This window comes from Ammospiza caudacuta, chromosome 7 (genome assembly GCF_027887145.1).
Source record: "Ammospiza caudacuta isolate bAmmCau1 chromosome 7, bAmmCau1.pri, whole genome shotgun sequence".
NCBI lineage: Eukaryota > Metazoa > Chordata > Aves > Passeriformes > Passerellidae > Ammospiza > Ammospiza caudacuta.
In genome coordinates, this window is record NC_080599.1 from 10211605 (window position 1) to 10224934 (window position 13330).

Here is a 13330-nt window from a genome sequence, read left to right on the forward strand (position 1 = left end):
TTTACAGGGAATGCCTGTGAGCAGAGCAGACAGCTCCTCCAAACCAGGAGGTGCTGAGCGTGTCCCTGCTGCCCCATAGCCAAGGCAGGTGGGTTTGGCAGGTTTTCCCTGGCTGCTGCAGAGCTGGGCAGCACCTGAGATGGGGGCAGTGCTCGGCCTGGGGCTGAGCTCTCACTGGGGCATCTCAGAACCACCTCCAGCAAAGGGAGGGCTAAAAATGCCCCAGCTGGCTCCTCTCTGGGGAGCTCAGGGACATCTGTGATCTTTGAGGGGAAATGGTGGCCAATGCTGTTTCAGGGCATCAGTTTGTTTTGTCCTCACAGAATTATTGTTTTTCTCTTGGAAAGTTTTGAGGCTGAACCGTGCAGGGCCTGGGGGTCACAGCTTAGGCCAGAACTCAACAGAGGTACCAGAGGCACGGGTTTAGTGCAAGGCAGCCTCTGGGGCACAGGGACAGAAGCAGAGTGCTGAGGCTCCCTGCCTGTGCTGCCAGAGTGGCCTTGGACTGAGCCTTTCAGGGTGTGCAAACAGTGTCTGCCTGTGTCAGTGCTGTCCAAAATGCTACAAATGCAGCTGATAATTGATTCCTCAGAGGAGCTTGCTGGGTCAGCAAGAGCCAAGGAATGGAAAAAGGACAATCTCAATATATAGCAGAGGTGATTGATAGCCTTGCTTTATCTGGGGCTAAATCCACTGCTAAATATGCCAACATCTTTGAATGCAAGGTTTAATACACTTTGTGTCTTCATTAAGAATCTCAAAAGGGCATGTTCAGCAATTGGGAATGTCAAAGGCCCTTTAAAGAGCATTTGAATAAAGTCCATCTCCAGCAACAGGGAATTTAGTTTAGCTGTTCTTTGAAAAAGAGGTCATCTTTTTCAAAAAAAACGATTTAACCATAAATTTGGAGTACTTTAGAAAGAGCAGATGCTCTCTCTGCAATATAGTAGGAACAGACAGGTGCTCCTCCTGTTCAGTAGTCACCAATGTCTTTAATTGCATTTAAACTCAAATGAATTCCCATTTTAAAATGGGTTCCATAACCATTTCCTGCTAAGCAGAATTGGTTTTGGGTACTTGCAGGAGCTCTTTCATTGTTGCTGACTGCTGGTGGATTAACAGCATAGAGAAAATTAAGTCTCTTCCACCACAGAATATTAAATGGCTGCTAGATAACATTTTGTCTGATCAGAAAACAAGAATGGTCTCCAAAGCATTTCAGGTTTTGATCTCTCAGCCAAATCTGCCATGCAAGAAGCCTGTTGGTAGTAACTTTTTGTCTGTGTTTGATATAGTTCAGTTCAGAAAATGAGCAGAGAGATTTCAGAGACAATATGAGAAAACACTCGTGTTTTGGTTATATTTGAGTCCCCTGTGTAGCATTTTTCTTTCTCTATGCCCTTATTCAAGTGGACATTATAAGACAAAATGCCATTAACATTGAGAGGGGAAGTGGCATTAAAATGTGGAGATGCCCAAATGCCAAGGCAATGGGGTCTGGGTAATTCTCTAAGACGCCCTGAGGTTTGAAACAGCTCTTTGTTGGAAGCCCCAAAAGCATTCTGCCAAAGACACCAGCTGGCCACTGATGTTTCTCATCCAGCTGTCAGGCAGCAGCCATCTCTGGTGGGCTGGAGTTTTGAGGTGTGTTCTAACCCTGCCCTTTGCTGTGTGCCGCTGAGCACAGGGAAGAGCCAGATTAGACATTTGGCACTTGGCATCAAAGTTACAAAAATGCAATCATCCTTTCATTAGAAATCTCTCCATTTCCTCTCTACGGTGCATTTCCAAATCTTCAGTGTGGGTTTAGACAACTTCTTAATGGAAATCAAAGGCAATTGGACATGTCATTCATTGTTCATGCAGAGATTGTGAAATAATGTAGTAAAGGTAGGAAGTCTGCCGCAGGGATAAGGCTCTGGTTGGAGCAATTAGTACTGAGGGGTGGGTGGTTCTGTTTCCAGGATGCTCAGCTGCTTTGCCCGTTTCTGGACCAAGGGGCTCTGGGTGCTGTTTTGCTGCTCTTGGCCAGAGAGGCTGGCAAGAAGCAGAAGCAGAGGCAGATCCTTGTTGCAGTGAGGCTGGTGGGTAAGGAGCTGTGTCTCTGTCCCGGCAGTGCTTGTGCAGGGGGTTCATGCCAGGAGCCCTGAAGTCGCCCAGCGCGACGCCCTGCCCGTGCTGTGGTCCTGCCTGGAGAACAAGGCGCTGCCTGTGCGGAGCACCAACGTCCGCACCGTGGCCACCAAGCTGGCCTCTGCCCTCTGCAAGGTGATGGGCACCCAGCTGAAGAAATATGCTGCCAGCAAGCCTCCACATGTGCGGGAAAACCTCTCCAAAATGCTGGGCTGGCGAAGGCGAGATGTTCTCCAGAAAGCTGAGGAAGCGCTGAGTTCGACACCTCTGGATTTGCCTTTTTAGCTGTGCCAAAAATGATGAAATCCTAAGGAAGGTTGTTCATCTGCCCCTGCTCACTCCATCACATTTCCTAGTCATGGCATGGGGGCCTGGAGCAGCTCCAGACTGAGAACAAGGTGAAGGGCAGTCATGGCTCAGCCTCACACAGAGGTGAGGGGGGAGCTGGGCCAATCTCTGCTGGCAGGAAGGGTCTTGTGGCAGCCCAGAGAGGCTGTGCACATTGCCAGGGAACAGCTGTGCCCTGCACGTGCCCCTGCAATGAGCTTGCTGCTGCCAGTGCCCCTGGAGCTGTGGGGCTGCTGAGCTGTGGGGCAGGCAGAGGAGCAGGAGGGTGCCTGTGCAGCTGAGCCATTCCTGGGGAGCACAGGGCTCTGGGCTCCCTGCTGTCCCAGGGCAGCCCAGAGGCCAGGCTGGGCCTGTGCCAGCTCTGGGCAAGTGGCTCAGGGTTTGCCCGGGCCTGCCTCAGTGTCTGCCAGCAGGAGCATGTTTCCCTGTGCAGCTGTTTGGACATTTCCAGGAAATGTGTCCCAGGAATTATGGAGCTTCAGATGCTTTAGGTTTGCATGGAGGCCTCTGTTAAAGTTTGTGTCTCCGCTTTGCAGATCTGACTGGTTACAGTCTTACTGAGAAGTTTTCTCTGGACACTTGTTCTCTCACCCACAAAGTCCTTGTCTCCCATCCAGAAGAGCTCTCTATCCTCCAAGCTCAGGAAGAAGCTGCCACCTGTATGGAGAGTGTTTGAAGAATAGGATTGATGCGTTAGGCTTCATAGTTATAGATGTACATATGTTCTGATCTTTAGATGTAGTTTTGAATTAATGTGTTTTGATTCTGTCTTTAAGTTTTGATGACATGTCTTTAATTCTATATATTTCATTTTGATGATGAAAGAAAAGTAAATAAATAAACAAAATTGAAGAAACCAAGAGGAGAATGTGAGACCAGGACCTGCTGGCATAGAGATTATGGGAGTGCAGCTCACTCGATGTGCCAGTGTCTCACCACATGCTTTCCTCATTGGGCCTCTCCTCTTCCACTTTGGCCATGTTTTCTTTTTGTCATTTGTGCTGCTCTTTGTTACTTAGCATTACAACAGAGTCACCTGTTGACCTGTTTGAGGGGCAATGGATCCAAAAGATCCTGTATAACCAAAGGTTTTCTACCTAGGTGTGTTCTGTGCTCACCAAAGGCCTGAGCAAAGAAACCAAGAGAAGTGTGCCCAAATCCCAAAGCTTTGCTCCTTTGCAATCTCCCACAGATCTGGCTCACAGGTGTCTTCAATCACAATTCCATAGGTAAGAAGAGGTCATGTATTTCACTGGGAAAAGATGCACTGCTTTGGCAAAGTCACCTGTATGTATATTTACCCAGGACAGCACTCCAGCTGTGTTGTTTGCACCTTGTTTGCAGAAGGATGAGTGCACTGGGAGGCCAATAACAAGTGACAAGGGTCCTCAAATCTGCACTGCAGCCTGGGTGCCATTCAGCCCAGAGCTAGGGGATCATTTGTTCCCGTGGATCAGTGCTTACCAGTGGAATGAATTCCTGCACAGCTGGAAGAAGCAATTCTGGGTTCAGCTCCAGCTCTTGGTGGGCAGCATGATCATTGACAATGCTGCCCTTCCAGAAATTATTCTGCAGTTTCCTTTCATAGTCATTTGAAGCTTTTAAACTTCACATTTCACTTTGCTTTGCATTAGGGTAAAACACTTCTGGGCCCAGTGCAAGCTGTAACCTTTTGACAGCAAAGTCCTCATGGTTGCCAGCTTCTGATGTTACACAATGTCACCTGGCTGCATGTGTTTGCTTGGCTCTGGGTCTAGTCCCGGCCTAGCAAAGCCCAGGCAGGGTGGAACGTTGCAGGGAAAACTGGTCCATGAGCTTATGGGGTTGCCATCAGCAGCAGAGTGAATGTGCCCTTTGGGGACTTCTCTGGAGACAAAATTAGGGACCTACCCCATGCCACAATATTCTCTTAGATCTTTCTGAAATATCCTAGAAAAGGCTGTGAAACTTCACATCTCCTTGCACACCCACTGTTTGAAGAGGGGCATTTTTGTCCCTCCTCAAAGTCATTGCTCTTGCACATCAGAAACATGAACATCAACCAACAGGAATGATGCATGGTCCTGCTGCTGCTGCTTCAGAGCACTGGGAAGTGCAGACCTGGGTGTTACCAATATGAGCACTTAATTAGCATTTCATGCTTCTTCAAGCTATCCAGATCTCAGGGCTTTTTGTTTCAAAGCAGCCACTGCACCATCTCTAGGGAAGAACAGGAAATGGGAAACAGAGACTGCCAACCTTGCAGGGGTGTGAGAGAAAACCTGAGGTGTCTGCATCAAAAGATGAATGGGAAGAGTGTAATGGCCAAAGCAAACGCTTCCTTAGGATAGCAGGAGAAGTTCTTTACTGCATGCTTGCATGAAGATCATCTGGAATCTCCTTTTTGTGTCTCATGCAGAAAAGGAGCTCTTAATAATACCACGCTACCTAAACCAGATTGGGATGTAGCTCTGTAGTGGTTCACAATGAAGCAGACGGCCTGCTTTGTCACTGCCAGCCTGCTGAGCCTGCGAGGGACTGTAGTGTATCCCATACCTGTTTTGCCTCCAAGCAGAGCTTGGTTTTCCTTATTAGTGTGGAGTAATTAAAAGAGTAATAAAATGGACAATTAGACTGGCCGCTTTGGAGGATATGCTCATGCTTTGGCATGTCAGTCCTATACCTCATGCTCCCAAGGCTTGTTACTCATCATAAAGTATTTTAACAAAAAAACCTCAGTTCTCATGTTATATCTGAATAAAACTGCATCAGATCATCAAGAATTCTGCTGTCAGGAACAAGACAAGAGCCTTCCGACACTCACTTGCAGCTGTCCTGGATTGCTGCAGCCCTTTGTGAAAAGCTGCTGCAGACAGAGTGTTTGGAGTTGGTTTGGGCCTTTATGAAAGATCTGTGGAGCAGTGTGCAGGGCTCTCCTGGCAGGAAACTGTTTGTCCAAGCCCAGGGACACGGTGCTGGCAGGAGCGGAGCGGCCCCGCTCCCAGCCCGAGAGTCTGTGGGCTGAGCCACGCCGGGGAGACAAGGCAGTGAGGGGCTCCAGCCCAGCTGCTTCACTGCCCTGCCCGCTCCATGGAGCTCTGCCGTGGGAGAAAGCCGACGCCGGACGAGCCCCCGAGCTTCCATCAGCTGCTGGAACTGCTCCGTGACAGCTCCTGTTCTTCCGAGAGAGACCTCGGTGCCTTCTTGGAACACGTGTCATGGGGGGATTCTGTTTAATAATAAACTGTTGGGGGTTTGCCACTTTCATCTATTAATAATAATTTCCTATTGCTGGAAAGGGATTGTTGGAACACTTTAGAGGAAACAATTTATTGTACAATATCCTGTTTGAAGTTGTCTGAAACTGTGTGAGACACATGGCTTCACACAGGAGCATCCCCAAGGCTGCTGAGGGGAAGGCACAGAGGAAGACACATCCAGTATTTCTGAGGGAACTCCTTGACACAAACCCAACCTGAGCTGTCAAACAGCAGACCTGATGTTTCGAGACATGGGCCACAGGGGAAACCTTTCAGTGTGTTTGGTCCAGGCTGGGTTATGCTCGAGGCAAAGGTGTGTCAGTGTGTTGGATAATACTCTTTTCTTGACCTAGAGATGGGGCAACTGAGAGGTGTTTTAAGAACTTTTATTCCATTTTCAGTCTCATGAGAAGGGTGAGACAATACAGATGTTATAATTCACGCCATCACAATTAAGAAGCCAACTACTTCCTAATTATAGTACATTATAAGCGTTTCTTGGTCAATCAGCCTTTTGCCATGCCATGTTGTAGATGCCTTAAAGCCAATTATTTAAAAATACTCTTGAGTCCCACTACAATGCATCTTTCATAGCTCTGTTTTTCCAAAATCTTATTTGCAAGGCCATCTTTTGAAAATTTTTTCCAGCTCCACTTCTGTCTCAACAATATCTGTCCTATTCCATGGAAATTTTTAAGTTACCATTCCTTGTCTCAAGATTTATATACAGATTCATACTTTGTGGGCCTTCTATTAGGCCCTAAAAACTTTCTACAAATCCATATCCCACATCAGTGCACTTGGCTCCTTCTCTCCTCATTGTGCCTGGCAAGCCCAGGAGCCCAGAGCTCCTGCAGAACCCATCACAGCACTCAGTGGGAGCAAACTTGTGTCCAGTCCTCACCCGGAGCTGCGGTGCCCAACATTCCACCACACTGCAATGAGGAACTGTTCCTGCTCTTTCAGAAGGAGCTAAGGAGCTTTGGCCTTCAGATCAATTGTCTGCAGGCTCCTGCAGTGCCTGGTGCTGCTCCCTTGCCAGCGGCACCCCAGGCCAGGGGGGCACATCTGGGCTGCTGTGTCTGGCTCTGGGGCTCCCTGTTCTGGGCAGTGAGGAGGAGCTGCAGAGGCTCTGCAGGACTGACAGGATGGGCTTTGGGGCTGGCAGGAGAAGCTGAGGGACCTGGGCTGCTGGAGCTCCTGAAGAGGAGGCCCAGGGCTCCTCCTGCAACTGCTCCAAGGGCAGCTTCAGAGAATCCCAGAATCAGCAAGGGTGGAACAGGCCATGGAGATCATCAAGTCCAGCCTGTGCCCTGACACTGCCTTGTCTCCCCTGGGCCTCCTCCAAGATGAACAACCCCAGCTTCCTCAGGCACTCCTCACAGGACTTGTGCTCCAGACCCCTCCCCAGCCTTGTTGCCCTTCTTTGGACATGCTCCAGCCCCTCCATGTCCTTCCTAATTTGGGGGCCCCAGAACTGGGCACAGCACTTGAGGTGCTGCCCAAGCAGTGCCCAGCACAGGGAAAGAATCCCTGCCCTGGTCCTGCTGGCCACACCATTACTGATCCAGGCCAGGAGCCATTGGCCTCCTTGGCCACCTGGGCACACTGCTGGCTCATGTCCAGCCTGCTGTCAATCAGTCCCTGCAGGTCCCTTTCTGCCTGGCTGCTGTCCAGCCCCTCTGGCACCTTGTTGAGGGAGGGAGGCAGGGAGGGAACGGGTCCAGATCCAGTCCTTCCTGAAATGTGGTGTTTGCTGGCACTGCCAGATCCCATCTTTTGATATTTCCCTATTCTGGTACCGCCCAAGTGCAGCAACTTGCTGGCAAAGAAAGCCAAAACCAAGCAAAGACCTGGTACCTACAGCAACCCGATCTCGGGTTTGCTGACACCGCCAGTACCCAGATCGGGAATGTTTCAGATCCCTGCACAGCCTAATTCCAGCAGTTTGGCACAGAAAATTAGCATCTGGAAATTTCTCAGTGCCCGCACAACCCAAATGCAGCAATTTTCTGGCAAAGAAAGCCAGAACCCAGCAGCTTCCCGGTGCTACCCCAGCACCACCCAGGTCTGGTGTTTGCTGCACAAGTGCCCAGATCTGGAAATTTCCCAATGCTGGCACAGCCCAAGTCCTGCAATTTGCTGGCACAGAAAGCCAAAATCCGGCAATTTCCTGATGCCAATACAAGTACCCAGACCCGGTGTTTGCTGCCACTGCCAGTTCTCACATCTGGATATTTCCCTGTTCCGGCAAAGCCAAATCCATCCATTTTCTGGTAAAGAAAGCCACAATCTGGCAATTCCCTGCTACTGCCATTGGCAATGCAAGATCTGGTGTTTGCTGGCACCACCAGTGCCCAGATGCGGGAATTTCCCAGTGCCAGCACAGCCCAAATCTAGTAATTTTCTGGCAAAGCAAACCAAAACCTTGCAAATACCTGGTACCTACAGCAACCCAATCTTGTGTTTGCTGACACCACAAGTGCCCAGATCCAGAATTTTTCAGGTTCCTGCACAGCATAATTCCAGCAATATGCTGGCACTGAAAGTTCACATTTGGCAATTTCCTGGTGCTAGCACATTCCCCACCCAGATCTGGTGTGCGCTGGCACTGCCAGTGCCCACATCTGGCAATTTCCCTCTTCTGGCACTGCCCATGTCCAGAATTTGCTGGCAAAGAAAGCTAAAACCTGGCAATTTCCCCTTGCCAGCACTGCCCAATCTGGAGTTTGCTGGCAGCAGGATCCCAAGAAAGAAAGAAGGAAAGAAGAAAAGAGGAAGGCACCCAGATGCAGTCGTTCCTGGAGCCTGGAGCCTGAAATGGGCTGTTTGCTGGCACTGCCAGTGCCCAGATCTGGAAATTTCCCTATTCTGGCACAGCCCAAGTGCAGCAATTTGCTGGCACAGAAATCCAAAAACCATGGCAGCTTCCTGCTACTGGGTCTGGCACCGCCCCCACATCTTGTGTTTCATGTAACCAGAACCCAGATTTGGAAATTTCTCAGTGCCAGCAGAGCCCAAATCTGGCAGATTTCTGTCGCTGGCAATGACACCACCCACATCTGGTGTTTGCTGGCAGCACCAGTGCCCAGATCTGAAAACTTCCTGGTGCTGGCACAGCCCAAGTCCAGGGATTTGCTGGCATAGAAAGCCAAAGTTTGGGAATCTGCAGGTTCTGGCACCAGCACCATCCAGCTCTGGTATTTGCTGGGACCACCAGTGCCCAGATTTGGAAATTTCCCGATGCCTTCACAGCCCAGGTCTAGCAATTATTTTTTAGCTAGGTGGGGCAGAGAAGTTCCTTGGACTGTGACTTTCCTTTTTCTTGGAACTGTTTAAACCTGCTCTGGACTGAAAACCCAGACAAACACCGGCAGCAGCTCACACCTGTGGCCCCCGAGCTCTGGGACGCTGCATTCCACCAGAGGGACTCAGGAGAAACCGAGTGAGCCAACTACAACCCACAAAAAGGACTTTCTGAATTTGCCATCTCTTCAGCACTGTCAGAGGTTTGATTTAATACTATTCATTTTTCATGCTTCTGAATACTTTACTTGTTAAATAAACTCTTTTTTTCACTTTTCTCAAGGGAAGTCTTTTCCTGAACTAGTAGGGGTAGGGGCCGCTTGAACTTGATTTCTAGACAGACCCATTTTGGAGATTTCCTCCCAAAATTTGCCCTAAGCCAGCACAAACAGTCATCATGCAAATTTCACCAGTGACATAATTTCCTGGTGGCAAATCTTGTGACAGAAAATTGACCTTATTCTCCATGAGTAATTATTGGGAAGTGCAGACAGGAGAAGATTCCTGGAAAAATGAAACAGCTTTCCAGAAGTGAAATGAAAATGAAAGAAACAATCCAAGATGCTTTCCTCTATTTATTTCTATGCTCCCCTTTTCCATGTTGCACTACTTCTCCATCCAAGTAATTCCAGATGCACTGCACCTCTAGGATCGATGACTTAGTGATTTTTAGACACTAAAATACCATGAGCCACACACAGTTTTCCTTCCCCTGTTTTTACTGGAAAGCAACACTGGAGGTGTAAGTGCAGTGCTGGGCTCAGGTCGGAATCCTACCCCAAGGGAAGGTGGCCCGACAGTGTTTGACGCTCAGCAAGGACAATGCATAGGAGCAAGCGAGGGGATCGCTGTGCCAGACTTCAGGAGTCAGGGCTCTGCATCTGGGCTCAAGGCTGCAAAGTTCCCGTGTTTGGGCAGACGGAGGGGCTGTCCCCGGGGCGCGAGGGGCTCGAACGTGGGGCTCGTGGGGCGAGCGGGGAACAGACACGGGGACGAACGGCCCCGGTGCTTCAGTTGCAGCGGCGGCAGCAGCAGCGGCAGCAGCAGCAGCGGCGACAGCAGCAAAAGAAGATAGACTAGAAAAATCGTTCTTTCTCTTTCTCTCGCTCTTTCTCTCTTTCTCCGTTTCCCGCTGTCGGGCACCCTTCTCTTGGGGTCCCTTGCCCGGCGTCCCTCTCCTCTCCCCGCCTCCCTCTCCCCTGCAGGGCCGGGCCATGCCCCCGGCCCGCCCCCGGCCCCGGGCGGGGCTGCCCCGTGCCCGGCCCCGGCCGTCCCGCCGCGGTCTCGCCTCCGCCCGGCTCTGGCTGTACTGGCGGTGGCGCTGCTGGGCGGGCATCAGTGCCTGGGGCCGGGGCGGCATCGCCGCCCTTTGCCTCCGCCTGGCCCGAACCCGGCCCCGGCCCCGAGGCAGGGTCCAGTCCCGACCCCGGCCCCGGCCCCAGCCCCGCCCCCGGTCCCGGCCCCGGCTCCGGCTCCTCCCGGGGCCTGCGGAGGACACAGGCGGCGCGGCCGCTCCCGCCGCCTCCGCTGCGGCTTCCCCGGCCCGAGCTCCGCCGCTCGGCAGCGCGGCCGCCGGCCCCGAGCCTCCCGTGCCGCGTTCCGAAGAGCGAACGCCTGGGCATGGCCGGCCCGGGGCGGGTGAGGGGCGCTCGGGGGCCGTTGCTGGCCCCGGGCCGAGCGCTGACCGCCGCGTCCCGCCCGCAGGGACGGCGCAGGAGGCCCTGCAGGAGCGGTACCGGCTGGGATCGCTGCTGGGACGCGGCGGCTTCGGAAGAGTCTTCGCGGCCACGCGGGTCTCGGACGGCGCCCCGGTGAGCGGCGGGGCCGGCGGCGGGCGCAGGAGGAGGGGATGGAGGAGGAGGAGGGCGGAGGGCGGAGGATGGGGCTCGCAGTGCGGGCGGCGAGCTCACCCCGCTGCTGCCCTTGACTTGCAGGTGGCCATCAAAAGGGTGCCACGGAACCGCGTCCGGCACTGGGGCGAGCTGGTGAGTGAGCGGGGCCAGCAGCCGGGGCTGCCGGCCGGGGATGAGCCGGGGCCCGGCACGGTGGGAGCCGCCAGGACGCCCCGAGGGAGAGCGGGCGTGGGGCCAGCGCAGGGCGCAGAGCATCCCGGGCTGGCTGAGGGCTTCCCCAGGCCTGGCACGGCATCGGCCCCACTGACGGCATGGTGCTCCTCCCGCAGCCCGACGGCACCAGCGCACCCCTGGAGGTCGTGCTGCTAGCCAAGGTGTCCACTGGCTTCCCTGGTGTGGTCCAGCTGCTGGAGTGGCTCGAGCTCCCCAACTGCATCGTGATGGTGCTGGAGCGGCCAGAGCAGTGTCAGGACCTGCAGCGTTTCATTCGGGCACGGCGGTTCCTGCCCGAGGAGGAGGCGCGGGGGCTGTTCCACCAGGTGCTGGAGGCCGTGCGGCACTGCACCAGCTGCGGGGTCCTGCACCGCGACATCAAGCCAGAGAACATCCTGGTTGACCTGGACACCGGGCAGGCCAAACTGATTGACTTTGGCTGTGGCACCTACCTGCAGGACACAGTCTACACTCACTTTGCAGGTGAGCCCATGCAGGGCTGTGCTCCCGCTGCTGACATCTCATGGGCCAACATCTCCCAGCCCAAGCTGGCTGTGGCAGCGGGGATTCTCCCTTTTGCTGCCAGTCAGGGCACTGAGTCTTCAGCTGAGTTGCTTTAGAGCAGGGCTGTGTGGGGAGCTGTCTTCCAGCCCTGCTGGCAGCCTTTGCCACCCACTCTGCCCAGGACTAGGGCTGGGCTGGGGCAGCCAGCCCGACCAAAACCCCCGTGGGTGGGGTAGCAGAGAGGGAGGGCGGAACCTGTGCCCCAGACACTTTGGTGTGCAGATGAGAGGAAGGGCTTGGACTGCTCCACTCGCCCTGTTTGCCTTGGCTTCATAATATTTTTGGGGCAATGCAGGCAGGGAGGATAAGGGCAGGTTTTTTCCCCAGCATGGAGTGGGTTTTTCCTTTGCATGTCATGGTCGGGCCTAGCCGAGCTGCCCTCTGCCAGCACCAGAGGCTTCTTTTCCAACCCTAACTTTGTGCACAAGTCCCAGGTGCTGTCGAGAGGGCAGTGGTCACCTTGTGTGCCCCTGATGCAGCCCCTGCAGGCGCAGGGATTCTGGGGCCAGGCTCGGGGAGCAGCAGCATCCCCCTGATGAACTCCATCTGTATTCCATAGGAACACTGTCGTACAGCCCCCCGGAATGGAACGACTTTGGCTGGTACCATGGCGAGCCAGCTACCATCTGGTCCCTGGGCATCCTGCTACACCAGATGGTCTGCGGGGAGCACCCTTTCAGGAGGGGCCAGAACCTCAGCTGGGGCCAGCTCCCGCTGCCACAACAGCTCTCTCAAGGTGGATCCTCTTCTCTGGGCATGGGGGGAATCCCAGTGCTGGGAGACAGCAGCGGGCTCATGGGCATCCCGCTGTGGCAACTGCTGAGGAGGTGGCACATGTCCTGCTCTCCTCCAAAACAGGGAATTGATGGGAAAGTTTAGGCCCAGCTATGAGCACATCCAGCATGGCCTGGGCACGGGAATAGTGGGGTAAAGCAGACAGGAGCCTTCTCTGGCCGACCGGCAGTTTCTGCTTTCTCTCCCCAGAGTGCAAAGACCTGATCAGGTGGTGTTTATCCGTGAACTCCTTGGACAGACCCACACTGGAAAACCTGTTCTGTGATCCTTGGATGTGGGATATTCCTCTGCCATAGAAGAAGGGAGAGAGCCACAGGCACACTTTGATCCAGAGCCCTGGTAAGTTCCTGCTCCACATATGCCTTGGCAATGAGAAGCAAAGGAACCCAGCCCTTTTTGTGCTGCCAGTGTCACTGCACCGGGGTCATGGGATGGGAACACACAGCCCTTGTGCTGGAGCTGAGCTGCTCTGCCCAGCATTGGTGGCCGCCTTTCCAGCTGGTTTTGCTTGTCCTGGTTCCCTGACAGCTGGGGCCCTGGGCAGAGCCCTGAGAGCCTGGTCTGCCCCCAGGGAAGGAGAAGGAGTCCCTGGAGAAGCTGTACCGGGTGGGGATGCTGCTGCTGCTGCTGCTGCAGCTGCTGCTGCTGCTGCTGCTGGAGGCAGCGAGGGTGACATCAAGGATGACAAGCTCTTCCTCAGCCTGGCCACGGGAGGCTGAAGGTGATGCACTTTGATTCTGGCACCTTCTTCAAAGCCAAACTCCACAGGGAATTTGCAGATGAGTCCCCACCCAGGGAAATTCTGCCAGATTTGGGCATGGCCCAGCCTGGCTGGGAACCAAAGGCTCTCCCTTTTGCTGGCGCAGATGCAACTTATTC

At 53.5% G+C, this 13330-nt stretch overlaps 1 protein-coding gene across 1 annotated transcript; it reads left to right on the forward strand.

Moving 5' to 3' along the window:
- Positions 1-2544: 2544 nt before the first annotated feature.
- Positions 2545-12747, forward strand: LOC131559640 (serine/threonine-protein kinase pim-1-like). The gene is made up of 6 exons (XM_058808056.1): positions 2545-2565; positions 10232-10837; positions 10961-11011; positions 11209-11575; positions 12216-12392; positions 12641-12747. The coding sequence occupies exons 1-6, from the start codon at positions 2545-2547 to the stop codon at positions 12745-12747; spliced, it is 1329 nt and encodes a 442-aa protein (XP_058664039.1).
- The last annotated feature ends 583 nt before the right edge of the window (positions 12748-13330 follow it).

Bases quoted from the DNA above. Each gene is read 5' to 3' on its own strand.
- LOC131559640 (XM_058808056.1), top strand. From the start codon at position 2,545: ATGGCTCAGCCTCACACAGAG. The intron at 10,838-10,960 runs GTGAGCGGCGGG...CTTGACTTGCAG, and splicing joins GGGTCTCGGACGGCGCCCCG to GTGGCCATCAAAAGGGTGCC. The intron at 11,012-11,208 runs GTGAGTGAGCGG...CTCCTCCCGCAG, and splicing joins TCCGGCACTGGGGCGAGCTG to CCCGACGGCACCAGCGCACC.